Genomic DNA, 16,713 nt, shown 5'->3' with positions numbered 1-16,713 from the left:
CTCTGTGGTTTTGCCCGAGCAGGAAGCGCTCAGAAGAAGAATAGCAGGAAAAGCCAATTCAAGTCTCGGCCAAACGCGCTCAGAAACGCTCTCTCGCGCTCGCCTGCGTCGCGTCGTCAGGTTTCTCCGTCCGGACCGAGCATCGCGGGGCTCCTTTCGGCGGTTTCTGAACTTCTGCTCAGCTTCTGGAACTTTGTTTCTCGGCGTCTGTGTCAGGAAGAGACGCTCAGCTGATCGCGTCTCGCTGCTTTAATGGCGTCGCGTCTTTTCTTCCGCTGCGCGTCGATCGTCTTCATTCGCTCGGATCAGAAACGCTCCCGAAGGCGGTGTGTCGAGCCCGTTTACCGTGAACTCTTTCCGTCTGTCCGGTAGAGGGTGGGACAGGAAAAGAATCAGATGACTGTCGACTCTCCTCCTCCCTCTCCTGGCCGCTGCGCGCGAGTGTGTGTGTGTGTGTGTGTGTGTGTGATGCACGGATTCCATCATTTACTGAGAAAATCCCTTTATACTTGGAGAAGATGATGACACACTCACCTTATCTTTGCATTCATCACTAATAATCAAATGTTTTGGTTTTGTAAATAAAATCAGACAAATTATATTTGTCTACAAAAAAGGTAAATAAATAATACTGTAAATAATGATCGGTCTTTGTGTTATGGTGTTATTATTATTATTAATGAACTAATAGCGAATATGATTTTTATGCAATTCAAAAAATAGAAAAAAATTGCCTAAATACATTTAAATTTATTAAATACATATATCGTTTCATATCTGTAAGTTTCATTAATACATTTAAAGATTATATGAATATTTAAATCCTTAAAGCAACTGAAAAGACTAATGCCTTTACAGTCTCCAAATTACTTGCTATGTTAATGACTACGTTAGATTTTGCATTAACATGCTGATTTTCACTATTTTATAGGATATATTTATATATAATGAGCTAAGCCTTCTTGGGGTTTATTTTTATTTTATTATTGTTAAAATCCTAATGAAAAGTCATTAAATAGTTTAATACATTTAAAACACATTATTTACTTTACAAATTCTTCTCATTTTCAAGCTTATCTCATATAGTTTAATCCTTAAAGCAACGGAAAAGATGAATGCCTTTAAACTCTCGAAATTACTTGCTATATGAAATGACTACGTTAAAATTTGCATTTACATGCCGATTTTCACGATTTTACAGGATATATATATATATATATAAAATGAGCTAAGCCTTCTTGAGGTTTATTTTTTATTTATTGTTAAAATCCTTATGAAAAGCCATTAAATAGTTTAATACATTTAAAACACATTATTTACTTTTCAAATTCTTCTCATTTTCAAGCTCATCTCCGATAGTGTGACAACATGCCCCGCTAAAGCAGTGTGTTTTCTGGTCATTTCCTGGCCTAAATCAGTGGAAGAGAGGCTGTGTTGTGTGTTTTGTCAGTGCACTAGTAGCTCTTACTGAGACGAGTGCTGTCTGGTGCACACTTCACACGAGTCTCATTCTGTCCAGTGAAAGCTTTCCGTTCGTCTGATCTCTGATGGGTTCCTCCATCTCTACCACAATCCTCACACCCAGCACCACGAGTAAAAGACGGAGGAATAAATGAGTCAGTGTTTTGTGTTCCACAGATGAAGGTGCTCCTGTGGAGGAGAAACACCTGAACATTCACACACACACACACACCGGAGGAAAACAGCTGTTTCTAATTCTGTGAACATTTCAACACAACAGAAGTGTCTCGTCACAGGTGGAGACGTCTTACGTCTACAGCAACTGACACAGTTAAAGAAAAGATTACCGTAGATCAGACTCGTTTCCTGATTTAGAGAGTCCCTCATCTGTAGGATCACTCACACACACACACACACACACACACATTAGTTAATGGTAAATGATCTAAACCGTCTCTTGAACACGATGATTATCTAATGTGCTTCAGCTAACAGCACCTGCTAAGTGTTAATATCTCAGCTGATATTTTCTTCGGAGCGCCGTCAGCAGATGTTACCCAGCACTGAGATGTGATTGGATCTAGTGTTCGTTTATATTATTAGCCAGGACACACAATGAAAGAGCACATTACTGAAACCTCAAGTTTATTTCACTCATACAAAATCAAGAGCATGTTAAAAGTGAACAGACGAGAGAAGTCACGAGACTCTCTCCAGCTTCACAGCAAACAATAAAAGAGTCCAGAACATAAAACTAAGAGGAAACCATCGATACACGCGTGCCTCGTCCGGGGAAGAGTTCAAACCTGCACGACAGCACTGCCAGACGACAGACGAGCTGTTATCATAAAACTAGCTTAAAACATCAGAAACACGAGCCACAGGAGAACTGAAGGACTCTCGCTTCTCCACAAACACCTCAGCTGCTCCTGCACCATAAAATAAGATTAAAACAACTTAAAACACATCTAGACGAGGAGCTAGGGGTGCTGAGGTGCTCGTCTGTGCCTCGCTCCACAGAGAGAAGAGAAGAGAAGAGAAGAGGAGAGGAGAGGAGAGGAGAGAAGAGAAGAGAAGAGAAGAGAAGAGAAGAGAAGAGAAGAGAAGAGAAGAGAAGAGAAGAGAAGAGAAGAGAAGAGAAGAGAGCAGCTATGAGTCGTAGTCCTCCTCGTCCTCCTCCTCGTTCTTGTGTGGGACGGCCGGCAGCAGCGCCACCTGCTGGGAGCTCACGGGAACACACTGCAGCGCCGCCTCCCTGCACACACACACACACACACACACACACACACACACACACACACAGAGAGAGAGACACACACACACAGAGAGAGAGACACACACACACACACACACAGGGAGAGAGACACACACACACGGAGAGAGAGACACACACACACACACACGGAGAGAGAGACACACACACACACACACAGAGAGAGAGAGAGAGAGACACACACACACACAGGGAGAGAGACACAGACACACACACACACACACACAGGGAGAGAGAGACACACACACACACACACACACACAGAGAGAGAGAGAGACACACACACACACACACACACACACACACACACAGAGAGAGACACACACACACACACACAGAGAGAGACACACACACACACACACACACACACAGAGAGAGAGAGAGAGAGAGAGAGAGAGACACACACACACACAGGGAGAGACACACACACACACACACACACACACACACACACAGAGGGAGAGAGACACACACCCACACACAGAGAGAGACACACACACACACACACGGAGAGAGAGACACACACACACACACACACACACACACACAGAGAGAGAGAGACACACACACACACACAGGGAGAGAGACACAGACACACACACACACACACACACACACACAGGGAGAGAGACACACACACGGAGAGAGAGAGAGAGAGAGAGAGAGAGACACACACACACACACACACACACACAGGGAGAGAGACAGACACACACACACACAGGGAGAGAGACACACACACACACACACACAGGGAGAGAGACAGACACAGACACACACACACACACACAGGGAGAGAAACACACACCCACACACAGAGAAAGAGACACACACACACACACACAAACACACACGGAGAGAGACACACACACACACACACACACACACAGAGAGAGAGAGAGAGAGACACACACACACACAGGGAGAGAGACACACACACACACACACAGAGAGAGAGACCATTAACACACAGAACAGTATATAAACTACAATAGTACCTCAGTGATGCTAAAATAACCATGTTCATATTTAAACTGTCTAAGTGCAGTGATTTATCAAGACTGAAAATGATTCTGTAATAAGCTGAAACAGGAAGGTACATGGATCAGATGTTCTGAATGATGGAGTCTGAGCTCAGTGTAGCAGCAGGTGGCGCTCTAGTGTTCACCCTCACACTGGAGCTCATGAAGAAGAGCAGGTGTGGAGTCATGTAAGGGTTAAACAGATCAGGCTGAAGTGATGTGAGGAACAGGAAGTGAGTGGAGTACAGCTGTTTCTGAAGCACACAGCGCCACCTGCTGCTCAGAGCTGAGACTCCTCACAGAGACGATCCCTAACACTAATGCTTTCAGAAAAACACTGATCTATCACCCACTGCTAGAAGATAAGAAACTACGGCCTTTCTTCTTTTTTAAAGTGCACAGATCTGAGCTGTTTCAATTCTGTATGATGGACAAATATGATCTCATTGGGTCTCATTCATGAAACATTTGTAAATATACGAGTAAATATCTGAGTGATTTGCACGTAAAAAGAACTTCCCGAAAACTCTTCTCCTGATTCACAAAAACTTCGTAAACGTCAGATGTGATAGTGTAATGTGTGTGTGTGTTAATGAATTCCAATCAGTCGTAAATGGGATGCGCGTGCACGCTCACTCTCAATTACCATAAATCCCGCCCATTAAATCCGACTGACAACTATATATGAGCATCATATTATGACACCAAACGAAGGATTTCAACATGTCTTCTCAAAAGCGAATGAAAAAGAAACATTTCTCAGCTGCAGAAATTGAAGTTTTATTATCAGTTTTATTTTATTTTCAAGCGTACTAGTGGCGTATCAGGTCCTAAAAAAGGAAGTTTGGCAGCATATTACAGATCCTATTACTGGCTCTCATAATAAAAGTTCAAAGAAAAACCGTATGTAATTAATATATATATATATATTTTTTCAAAATGCTGTGTAAATATGTACCCGATTAAGGTGAATTAAAATGCAGCCGTATTAATGAGCAAAACGTTCAGATGTTAAACGCACTATTTACGCGTGACTGGGAGCAGGTGTAGATTTCTTTCGTACCAACTAACATTTGGAAAATACGAACGTTTTAATGAATCCGACAATTTACACCAAAACCACTTTACACGCGATTTACACAAAAATTCGTTCTGCTCGTGTTTCATGAATGAGACCCATTAAGTTTATTAGTTTAGATTCAACTCAAATGCATGGACAGTTTTTATAGAGTGCTCTGATACAAAGTTCTGACAGGATGAAACTCAACCAGAGCACAGGACATGCAGTTAAACCCTGAGACGCTGGTCTGATGTGGTCTGGTGTGGTCTGTGGTGGTTTGTGGTGTTCTATGGTGTTTGTGATGGTTTGGAATAGTCTGTTGTGTGTGGTGGTCTGTGGTGGTTTTTGGTGTTCTGTGGTGGTCTGTGGAGGTTTGTTTTGGTCTGGGGTGGTGTGTGGTGGTCTGAGCTGTACCTGTGGAAGAACACTGCAGGCTGTGTGTTTGTGCTGGTTTGAGACGAATCCTCATCCTCCTCTCCGTCTGTCTCACTCTCCTCTGAATCCTCCTAAACAAAATAAAACATGCTAAATTACAGCATGTTAAAAACATGACTTATATTCCAGGAAATGAGTCAAGGTAAAGAGAGCATTGCATCGTGGGACACAGTGTCACACAGCCCCCTTTACCTCTTGCTCCGATTCAGTGCCTGAGAGTTTCTTGTCTTTGCCTTTGGCTCCAGCTCTGCCGTTCTTACGTCCTGAGCCGGGCTTGCGACCTCTGAAACACACACACACACACACACACACACACACACACACACTTACTTCAGCTATAAACACACACACACACACACAAACGTGTTTCAGACTGTGCTCTGACCTGCGTGGGATCTTCTCTCCCTCCGTGTGGTTCTCCTCTCCCTCGCCCTGCATGTCAGGAACCGCCGCCACCAGATCCTTCAGGAAGTCAAACTGCTGCTCCAGCTCGATGCACTGCTTCCTGCGCACACACACACACACACATGAAGCACTGGGCCCGAGAGCGGCTGGAACGACACATGTGCCGGCTGAGACTCACAGGTGTGAGGTGGTCATGGTCTTGGCGTTGCGTGACTGTGTGACGTGACACGCTTTGGTCAGCAGAGACTCCAGGAAGAGCTCCAGAGCACGAGCTCAGACCACAGTCAAGGAAAGAGCAGACATAACGAAACTGAAACACACGCTTGACAGACGCTCTTAGGTGTTCTGGTCCGAATCAGGAGAGAAATCTGCACAGATCAACCAATGTTTGAACAGATCTAAACTAATCTGTGAGAGACAACAGCAGATGCACTTTTTCACTGGAGGAAGTGTTATTATGGATTATAGACTCTATGTGTTTGAGTTAAAATCATCTTAATGCTGGACGTGTTTCATCTTTTGTCTTCTCCAGATGTTCACTGATGGACTGGAGTGCTGTGGATTATTGGGATGTTTTTATCAGACTCTCATTCTGACGGCACCCATTCACTGCAGAGCATCCACTGATGAGACACTGATGCAGTGCTACATTTCTACAAACCTGATGAAGAAACAAACTCATCCTGATCTCAGATGAACTGAGGTTGAGCACATTTATGATTTTGGGTGAACTATTCCTTAAATTGGAGCTGCATTATATAAAGCACTTAAAACTACAGAAGACAATGTTATGGAATCAAAAGATCTGGATGTGCTTGTGGCGTCGAGGTCTACTGCACACAATCATGATTTTCTGCTGTGAGAGCCGAAGGATACAGATGATGACAGGAACTGCTGCGGCCACTTTCCCGATTTCTTCATCTGTCTGCATGATCTTCTTAATCCTGGCCTGCGAAGCAAACACAAACACCCTTGAGTGAGTGACAGTGATCAGCTTCATCTCTGAGAGAGAATCCAGAGTCAGTCAGGCGTGGTGTGTGTGTGTGTGTGTGTGTGTGTGTGTGTGTGTGTGTGTGTGTGTGTGTGAGAGAGAGAGAAGTGAGAGATGTCAACACAAGCACATGTCTGACTACACGTCATCAACAACAGCTGAACAAATCGGATCAGATCTCGTACTACAGGCACGTTCACACTCAAGAGTCTGAACATCTGTAAAACACTTCACATTAGATCAACACACACACACAGAAAAAGAGGTTAGCTAGCAATCGTACTAACCCTCCGATGAGCACATCCTCTCAGTAAAACATTAGTTTTGAGTAAATGTGATCGAATACACTCCCTCACGGCACAAACTGACGGCCTGTCTGAAATTAAACCCGATTAAACCCGCTGATCGACTAGCAAGCTAACTCTTAGCCGCTAGCCGACCGTTTCTCTCCTAACTTCTCTCGCGCAGTTAACGCGCTCATGTAGTGTGTGTGCCTCTGAGCCCGTGTGTGTGTGAGAGAGAGAGAGTGTTTGAGTCTCACCGGGGGAAACCTGGCGTTGTATTTCTTCTTCTTGCTCGGCATCCCGCGCGGATCTGGAGGATGAAGCCGCTGTCTCCCGCGGAGCCGTCGCTGCGACACTTATCGACATTTTACGGCGCAGTGTGTGCGCGCTTTCTGCTGCGCGCGTTCTCGCTGCTTTACGGGGCTCCTTTCTGCTTCCGGGTGTTTCAATAAAGTTACATCCCGAGACTAAGTTACTTAAAACAAACACGTATTCAGAATCGGTATATATTAAATATCATTTTTATTATCTTTGTTGTTGTTGTCTTCATTAAACATCAGCGCGTCACACACCATCGCGGGAATGAGCCGACGGGAAATAACCATAGCATAGACTGTATTTTTTTTTTTTTTTTTTTTTTTTTTTATTATTATTATTATTGATAGCATTAGCAGTTACAAACAACAAACAAAACATACAAATCATACACATAAATAAATTATACACAAATAAATAAAGTACATACATAAATTAAACATATCCAATGGGGTCTGCAAAGTCCAGCAAGGCTAATTAACAAGCAGTCCAATTCATAGCATCATTAACAGTTATGATTTACAATTTCATTCAGTCACGTGGTGTCACAAGTTTTGAGTATATCTGCACAGTCTTTATAGCTTTACAGTTCTTTGAATATCTTATGGAGTCCAAGTATTCATCGATTTCACTCTCAAACACAAGAAAGAATGGTTTAGAGCCCCTGAACTTACATTTATGGATGTGGTATTTAGCGAGTAGAAATAAAAGATTAATAATGAAATACTTTCCTTCCTTGTCCGTCTCAAGGTCAACCACACCAAAGAAAACATCTTTAAAGCAAAATGAAAAATCCATAATGAAAAAGGTTTGGATAAATTCAAGGACATCTGACCAGAATTTTTCTGTGTATGAACATTTCCAAAATAAATGATAAATATCCTCATCTGACCTTTTACAGAAAGAGCATTTAGATTCAATATCTGGTTTATACCGCTTCAGCACACACTTTGCTGGGTAGAATCTGTGAATTAATTTAAACGTAACTTCTCTCACTTTATTAGTAAGCATATATTTGAAAGGTAAAGACCAAACATTTTTCCAAGGGACATTCTCTATTAACCTGTTCCAATATGGGATTATATAAGGTATAGTAACAATGTCTTTTTGGTATAAATTCCTAATAGTTTTATTTTTCATCTGGTGCACCACAGAAAAGCGTAAACTCCCCACAGCAGTATCAGATAAATCAATATTGTGAGTCAGTGGCCATGGGAAATTAATGCCTCCCAGCAGCATTCTGATACCAGAAGGAATTGCATCAAAGACAATTGCATACTCCTTAACCGAAACAGGAATTTGAAATTTCTGCAAAAAATCTGAATAACTGTACAATCTGCCATTTGTGTCATAGAGTTGGCCAACAAGTATAATATTATTCCTGTACCAATTTTCAAAAAATAAAGATTTGTTTTTGTAGAGAATGTCCTTATTGTTCCAAATGTAATATCGATGAGGTGAGAAGTTATGTTTAAATAAGAGAGACCAAGCCAAAAGCATGTGTTTATGAAAACTGGACAGTTTGATTGGGATTTTGCTAATATTATAATTGCATAATAACAGAAATTTTAAGCCACCAATTTTAGAGAAAATATAGTTTGGAATAAAGTTCCAAAGTGATGTTGGGTTGTTAATAAATTGTCTGAGCCAGTTGATTTTGAAGGTATTGCTTAAAGTTGTAAAGTCCAAAAAATTTAAGCCCCCACACTGATTTGTGTTCATTATTACAGACTTTTTGACATAATGAGTTTTGTTTTTCCACACGAAATTAAGCAACATATCATCAATTCTTTTCGATACCCCACAATCAACATCTAATGAGGCCGCCAAATAAGCAAGTCTGGAAATTCCCTCCGCTTTTGTCAGTAACACTCTTCCTCTCAAGGATAAATCTCTTTGTAGCCAAGAGTTTAACTTTTTTTTTGTTTTTTCAATGATAGGGCTAAAATTTAAGGGACTTCTTATATTTTGGTCTTTAGTAATTATTGTTCCCAAGTATGTTACCTGATCCTTCACAGGAATGTCATATATATTTGAAACATCACAATCTTTAACTGCCAATAGTTCACATTTTTTTAAGTTTAATTTGAGACCTGAAGCTTGTGAAAATCCTCTGATCAACTCTATCGCAAGGGGAATCTGAGAGGCATTTCTCAGGAAGATGGTGGTGTCATCAGCCAGCTGACTATGGATGATACTTCTCTCAGCCAATGTTATCCCTTCCAAGGCACTGTTAGAGACATGTAGAGCTAAGAGTTGAGAGGCGATCAAAAACAAGTAGGGAGAGATTGGGCACCCTTGTTTTATTCCACGTGACACTTTGAATCTAGGGGAAGTACCAAATTTCAATTGTATTGCACTACTACCATTTGTATACAGGGTCCTGACAGTTCTGCAAAATACTTCTCCGAATCCACATTTTTTTAGTGCTTGCAGGATAAAACCATGTTCAAGCGAGTCAAACGCCTTATAAAAATCAAGGAACAGAATGAAGCTGTTGTCATTGATAAGATAATTATAATCTAATAAATCTAGCACTAATCTAATGTTGTTTGCAATATGTCGTTTCCTCATGAACCCAGATTGTTATTCATCTATAATAGTGTCTAATACTTCTTTAAGTCTATTAGCGAAAACTAGTGCAAAAATTTTGTAATCGTTATTCAAGAGAGTGATAGGACGCCAATTCTCTAGACAGTTTCTGTCCTTTTCTGGTTTTGGAATCAATGTGATGACACCCTGTGTCATAGTTGTTGGAAGAGCTTCTTTCTCTAAGCTCTCTGAGAAAACTTTTACTAGAAAGGGGGTAAGTAATTTATCAAACATTTTGTATAATTCAGCAGTTATACCATCACACCCTGGGCTCTTGTTGTTTTTTAGATTTTTGATCGCCTTCAACACCTCCTCTTGGGCAATGCTATCATCACAATAGTCTCTGTCTTCTGGGGATATAGTTTTACAATGGCTAACAGAGGTCATAAATGATTTAGTTGTTTCCTCACAGTAATTAGATGTGTATAAATTGTTATAGAAGTTATAGCAGTGAATGGCTAACTCTTTTTGATCTTCAATAATTTTTCCCTCCACTTTAATTTGATCTACAGTTGCCAGTACATTTTTACTTTTTTCAAGTCTAAAGAAGTAAGCCGAGTTTTGTTCGCCCTCTTCTATCCATTGTTTCCTTGATCTTATATATGCTCCCTTAGCTTTCGATTTATAAATGTCATCTAATTTATTTTGTAATTTCGTATACTCACATCTTTCCTCATTACATAGAGACTCTTTTTGAGAAAGAAATGTTAGCTTCTCAATAACCTCGTCTTCCACTGCTTGTCTCTTCTTGGCCAAATCACCTCCAAACTTCCTGAGAAACTTTCCCAACTCATATTTTAGAAGCTCCCAATTTGTCCCATAATCTTTCTGAGAGTCTGCTTTAATCCAAAAGTTTTCAATCAGTTCTTCAACTCTTTGTTTGACCTGATTATGTTCAAGGAGGGAACTATTAAGTTTCCAAAATGAGGCTTTTGGGCCAGAGTACTGATTCGAGGACGGAGCTATTGAGAGGTAAATCGCTTTATGATCGGTCAAGGGAGTATTACTAATATTGACTGAAATGCTGTTTCTCATTAAACATCTGGAAACTAACCAGTAGTCAATTCTGGATTGTCTTGAGCAGTCCTTATTGGACCAGGTATACTGTCTGTCATTTGGGAACTGTTCCCTCCAAACATCAACCAGGTCAAATTTATCCATGAGACAATTTAACACTGAGTTAGGAGACTCTGACCTCCTTGGTGGCCATCTGTCTAATATATTATTCATCGCTATATTAAAATCCCCTCCCACAACTAAAGAGGCATAAGGGTATTTGTTCAACCAATGTGATATTTTATGTTCTATGGTATCAAGAAGCATGTTATTCTCCACAGAAGAGTTGTATCCATATATGTTTATAATGATCATGGTATGATTGTTTTTAGTAATTACCATTATGAGAAAATGCCCTGAAGAATCTAAATCGGTATTTTGAATAATCCCATTAAAATTGTATCTAAAGATTCCTACACCAGCTGAGTGTTCCGATCCATGTGCTAACCAGATGTTGTCTCCCCACTGTGACCTCCAAAAATTACAGTCATTGGCTGTTGAGTGACATTCTTGAAAAAAGCAAAAATCTGTCTTATTTTTCTTTGCAAACAAAAACAAAGCCTTGCGTTTCACACTATTTTTAAGACCCCTGGCATTAATAGACATTAAAGACAAAGACATAAAATAATATCAGGTATAACCTGAAAGCTGAGGAAAAAAAAAAATACACAAGATTCTCTCTAAACAATTAATTAGAAAGTTGTTGTAAACTCTGCAATACAAAAAAAAAAAAACCCCAAGCAAAAGACAATGGGCATGTAAATTCTGTATACATATGATAAATCTACCCTAAAAATAAAGCTATGTCCTTTGAAGAAAACTTTTAAAGATATTTTCTCTCCATGTAGGCTATATAAGAGTCGTATTAAGCTTACAATGAACTGATTTTTTATCTTGTGCTTTTTATCTGTACATGTTTTGTTCTACCCACCTTTTCTGTAGTCCTTAACAAAAGATGATATTCAGCATTGAGATCATGTCTATATTTGAAAATAAAACGGTTTTATATCCATCTACTGAGGAAGCATATTAAAGTCATCCAATCAGTAGGAAGTTGCTACCATTTATATGACTCATAGTAGGTTCTAGCAGCTCTACAACAGAGGTACTATGTGAATTATTCACACTAGCAAAAGTAGAAAATAAATACATTGGGTGACTTTGTAAATACATATGATAACCCTTTGAAAATACTTTTTTGTAAATCCTTTTATATAATTTTTTTATTATTATTTATTATTATTTTTTGGATCACATTTTGGCTGTAGTTTAATATTTACTGTAGAACTTGGAAGGAAGGATTTTTTTTTTTTTATGTTAATCCTGAGATTAATAATCCATCCAGAAGTAGAGCAGACAAAATTTAAAGTCATTTCAACTGAAAATATGTTATCCAAACAAACCTGCTCATATCTTAGTTCAGATTTACATGTGCAAGCCTAAGGCATATAGAGCAGTTGAGAGGCCTGGCTCACATATCATTCACCGTGACCCTTTTACCATCAATATGCGCGAAATGCCCTCTGAAACCAGCTTTCTTCCCCTCCTTCCTCGCCTGTTCCACCAGCGGCCACAATTTGTTCCTGGCATCCTTGGCATCTTGTGTCAGGTCTTCGAAGATTTAGATTTTTCTTTCCTTGAGTATGGTCGATGTTCTGGCGTCTTTCCAAATCTTGTCCCTGTGGGTTCGCGATAGAAACTGCACAATGATACGGCGGTTGGAACGTGCCTCTCCCGAGCGGGGTCCCAGTCTGTGAGCGATGTCCACGGAAAAGGCCAGTTGGTCTGCGATATCTGGTGAGACCTGGCTGAATAGGTCCACCATCATTTTTTTCACATTTTCTCCCGCTTGTTCCTTTACCCCGGCGACGCGTAGATTCCATCTCCTCTTGTAATTATCAAGTTCATTGCACCTGTCACGGAGCACGCCGTTTTCTTTCTCCAGGTATCCAACTTTTTTCTCTAGGGTTTCAACTTTGTCTGTTGCTTCTTTTATTTGTTTCCCCATATATTCCATAGCTTCAGTAACACTTTTTATGGAGTAAGTATTATCTTTAACTGTCGCCTCCAATGACTGCAACCTCCTCAGCGACTCTTCTTGCATTTTTTCAACCCTCTCCATTACTAATAGCAGAACAGAATTGGGTACAGACTGACCTTCATTATCATCAACTGTTTTACTTCTTTTGGCGGCTCGCAGCTTCAGCGCATTTTGCAGCGGTTGCGTCGAGTCCGAGCCCTCCTGCTCCGGCAAAGTTACTTCCATCTCACCTTCTTCATGCTGCGGAGTCTTCTTGGCGTATGAGTGCATAATGCTGCTAATATCTTCCTCTTTGTCCATTTCTCAAAAAATATAAGGGTCAACTGAGTGCAATTGGTCGAGTAGAAGAAGTGACAGTCCGTTTGTAAAGCCGAAAAAATAAGGAAACACGTAGATAAATATCTTCTTCAAAAAGTCTCCAATTTGTCAAGTGTTAGGATTGCATTTGAAAACCCTCAGTTTGTTTTAATAATTCAAAAAACACGAGGTTTGCTTCTTCACATTGCAGAGCGACAACAGAGTGATGTTACCTCGACGCCATCTCGCCGTCTCCCATAGCATAGACTGTAAACAAATATGGACGTAGTGTCCGTGACGTCACCCATAGACTCCTCAATAGCGGTTTTGACAAGGGGCAAGGAACTCGACCGGAAGTTGAAGTCGGGTGGGGGCTGCCATCTTTTAGCAGAACTTCACTTGCGTTAGCATACCCATTGACTCCCATTCATTTTGGCGTCACTTTGACAGCGAATAACTTTACATCTGAGGCGTTTAAAGACTCTGTTTGTCCATTATTTATTTCTAAAGATACACGACAATGTATAAAGGGCTCCATTACCTTCTATGTTACATTATGGCCCCGTATAAACAGTTTTTGTAAAAAATAAGCTAACGATTGCGTCATAACCACTCGGCTCTCTGTCGCATTACCGTACAGACAGGAGGAGAAGCTCGCAGGCAATTAACTTAATATGGCGTACTGGCGTTACATTTTAAAATACTATACAAAATAATTAATCAGAATACTTACTCCTGCTCACTCGCGACAAAGAACTCCCCGCTCAAGCTCGCCGTCTCTGCAAGATTAACGATGGCAGTTTGCACACACAGCTACTAGAAGATTTACATCTGGCAGACAGGTTGCTGACGTCGTCAAGCTTCATTTGAGTCTGCGCGTCAGAAACGGAAGTGCTAAAAAACGCTAAAACTGGGCTTCATTTGTCTCAATTGAGTTCCAATGGGGTCGCTGTGTCCATTTCTTTTACTGTCTATGGGTTTTGAAGCCTAAAGTGTGCAGAGCGGGCCATCGCCATCTTCGCAGCGCGTCACCGCGCGACTCCCCCGGATAATCGAAAATGGGCAAAAAGGCGGGAGCTGATTGCTGAAGCCACGCCCACCTAGTGCGACGGGATTGTCAGCAGCGGCGATCCACCTGTCACTCAGGTGGCCACGCCCTTAATTATGCAGAACTTTAAGGCTTAATATAATTTAAACGGATAAGTTACAAAAAAAAAAAAAAAAAAATTCACCCCCCTCACAGTTGTCATGAAGGGCAAAATTAGGCATGAAAAAAACCCCATGTTAAAAGTTGGTCATTTTAACATGGGGAGTCTATGGGACTGACTCTCTTCTGCAGCCAGCCTCAAGCGGCCAGTCGATGAATTGCAGTTTTAGTCACTTCCTTATTGGCTTCACGAGAGGGAGCGCGAGGTTGCCGCTCGGAAATAACCCCTATGGAAATAACCAGAAGAAGACGACGAAGCGGAAACCGGAAGTGTTGAGGCGGAAAGCGGGTGATAGCCGCGCAGTGACTCAGCAGAGTTTTGCTAGAAAAACACACATCAGAGTGAGACTTTTACACTTTTGATATGTTTAATACGAGAGCGAGCATATTAAATGGGTTTGTGATGAGATGTGCGCTTTAGTGTGACATCCCGCGAGAGCCGAAGAAAACACTTCTTCAGTGTCTGCTCGCAGCTCATCAGAACACCAGAACTGAGAGAGAAATAGTCCGTCACATTTACTAACTAAAACAGAAATCAAGAGTATAAACCCAATTCTGAGGAGAAAACAATCACAACTCTATGTGATATAGATTTACAATAGTAAGATAATGTTCATGAAATATAATCTCAACAGAGACGCGAACTAGAATAACTCATCATTTCTGTGAGGAAGAAGTGAAAACTATGTGACAAACTTCAGTAAACAGAGTTCTGAGACAAACTGAAAGTGAGAAAATATTTCAAAAATGTAAACTCAATTTCGAGGAAGAGTGTCACGTGAGATGCCAACCCAAGAATTCAGATCAGTATTCTGATACAGACTCAAAACTGAGAGAACAGTCTAAATGAGTAATAACGAGACATAACCTTGCCAATGTGAGACATGTCTAATTTAAGAGTTTCTAAAGTATAACAGAAGTGTAAGTGTGGAGATGCCCAGTGAGTGATGCACGCCGTGTCTCTGTGTGTCCAACAGTGGCTCTCAGCGTCAGTATGACGGAGGAGGAGGCCCCGGGGCCCGCTGAGCCCCTCTCGGCCGAGGACTACGCCGCAGAGGCCATGGCTGCAGACATGGACCCCTGGATCAAGTTTGACGCCCGTAAGACGCCCCGAGCAGAGTTCAGCAGCTGGCTGGAGTCGAACAGGCCGTCGCAGGTGAGCCGCTGTGGGGCCGAGGGCCCGGTGGGCTGGATCTGTGTGCGAGGGCCGCAGGACTGGGAGGACAGCGGAGATGTGGAGGGTCTGCAGGACAGCTGGGAGACACTGCTGGAGAGCGGCCGCAGCATCAGCTTCCACACCATCAGAGAGCTGGCGCTCAATCACAGCGTGCTCTACGGGAAGTGGCTGATGCACCTGGACACGGGCTTCAAGGTGGACCGCGCCTGGGAGAGCATCGCCAGAGCCGTGCTCGACGGCAAGATCGGCTCCGCCAAAGTGAGTCCCAGAGACCCGCGCTCCGACCCCAGGCACGTCATCTGCGTCTACAACCAGAACTTCACAGACGAGGAGCAGGTGATGCGTCTGGACTCGGTCATCCGCGCCGCTGGTGTCAAGTGTGTCATGTACTACAAACCTGACGTCTACACGTACCTGGGCATCTACCGCAACAACCGCTGGAAGATCTGCCCCACCATCTACGAGAGCATGTTCGACCTGGAGAGCGTCCCTCGCCGCTCACACATCATCAACAAGGTCACCAACCAGGAGGTGACGTGAAGCCGCTGCGCTCCCGGCCCGAACACCTCTCTGTCTTACTTTAGTTTGGAACTGCACTTTTGTCTTGAAGAAACGTTCTGTTGAGTTAGCGATGTCAGTGACGGAGAAACTGCATGTCGACGTGTGTACATACAGCCAAAATGTTGAAGGGCTTGAGATATTTGAGTTATTCTTTTAAAACATCTTTTATATTCAACAAGGTTGGTTTTGTTCATCTGTTCATTTTGCCAAATAAATCCAGGAGATTTCAATCTGTGATTCTCTGAAATACAGCATTTATTCACCTTCACTACAGCTCAGATGATAAAGGGTTAATGTAGTTCACTTCTGCACAACACCGATCCTCCTCGAATTGTGTCAGAACAGCAGATCTGCACTGCATTCCAAGATCAAAACTCAGAAATATGAGGGAAGAAATCTCAATCCCGAGATGTGAACACAGTTGTAGGAGAGAAATCAGAATAGAATAGCACAGACTCTGAATTATGAAGAAAATTACAAGATGTACACTTAAAATGAAAAGTTAGAATAGTGATATGCAAACTGAGAATTACAAG

The 16,713-nt window shown here is 41.7% G+C and overlaps 2 protein-coding genes across 10 annotated transcripts; one reads left to right on the top strand and one right to left on the bottom strand.

The window, feature by feature from the left end:
- Positions 1-2,089: 2,089 nt before the first annotated feature.
- Positions 2,090-7,344, bottom strand: LOC113083584 (dr1-associated corepressor-like). 4 transcript variants are annotated; one of them, XR_003283304.1, is made up of 8 exons: positions 7,189-7,344; positions 6,533-6,605; positions 5,835-5,928; positions 5,637-5,756; positions 5,444-5,534; positions 5,231-5,322; positions 2,550-2,716; positions 2,090-2,491 (listed from the first exon to the last, which is right to left on the bottom strand). XR_003283304.1 is itself a non-coding variant. In XM_026254642.1 (7 exons), exons 1-7 carry the CDS (start codon positions 7,228-7,230, stop codon positions 2,611-2,613), a joined length of 618 nt encoding a protein of 205 aa, XP_026110427.1. In that variant the 5' UTR covers positions 7,231-7,344; the 3' UTR covers positions 2,090-2,610. The 4 variants fall into 4 exon arrangements, 2 of the variants coding, with proteins under 2 accessions (XP_026110427.1, XP_026110428.1); XR_003283305.1 differs by having other exon boundaries at positions 2,090-2,716; positions 5,464-5,534; XM_026254642.1 differs by having other exon boundaries at positions 2,090-2,716.
- A 7,191-nt stretch (positions 7,345-14,535) lies between these two features.
- Positions 14,536-16,411, top strand: LOC113083583 (UPF0696 protein C11orf68 homolog). 6 transcript variants are annotated; one of them, XM_026254635.1, is made up of 2 exons: positions 14,536-14,728; positions 15,417-16,411. In XM_026254635.1, the coding sequence occupies exons 1-2, from the start codon at positions 14,593-14,595 to the stop codon at positions 16,154-16,156; spliced, it is 876 nt and encodes a 291-aa protein (XP_026110420.1). In that variant the 5' UTR covers positions 14,536-14,592; the 3' UTR covers positions 16,157-16,411. The 6 variants fall into 6 exon arrangements, with proteins under 6 accessions (XP_026110420.1, XP_026110423.1, XP_026110421.1 ...); XM_026254638.1 differs by having other exon boundaries at positions 14,599-14,728; positions 15,427-16,411; XM_026254636.1 differs by having other exon boundaries at positions 14,647-14,781.
- The last annotated feature ends 302 nt before the right edge of the window (positions 16,412-16,713 follow it).

The sequence above is a fragment of the Carassius auratus genome, unplaced genomic scaffold (genome assembly GCF_003368295.1).
Source record: "Carassius auratus strain Wakin unplaced genomic scaffold, ASM336829v1 scaf_tig00038947, whole genome shotgun sequence".
NCBI classification, from domain to species: Eukaryota; Metazoa; Chordata; class Actinopteri; order Cypriniformes; family Cyprinidae; genus Carassius; species Carassius auratus.
Note: the sequence above shows the minus strand (reverse complement) of the source record. Positions and strands in the feature narration are given on the sequence as shown.

Coding starts and splice junctions, on each gene's coding strand:
- LOC113083583 (XM_026254635.1), top strand. CDS start 14,593: ATGAATTGCAGTTTTAGTCACTTCCTTATTGGCTTCACGAGAGGGAGC. Junction 14,729..15,416: donor AGTGTTGAGGCGGAAAGCGG/GTGATAGCCGCG, acceptor TGTGTCCAACAG/TGGCTCTCAGCGTCAGTATG.
- LOC113083584 (XM_026254642.1), bottom strand. CDS start 7,230: ATGCCGAGCAAGAAGAAGAAATACAACGCCAGGTTTCCCCCG. Junction 5,929..6,532: donor AGCAGTTCCTGTCATCATCT/GTATCCTTCGGC, acceptor CTGTGGTCTGAG/CTCGTGCTCTGGAGCTCTTC. Junction 5,757..5,834: donor ACCATGACCACCTCACACCT/GTGAGTCTCAGC, acceptor GTGTGTGCGCAG/GAAGCAGTGCATCGAGCTGG.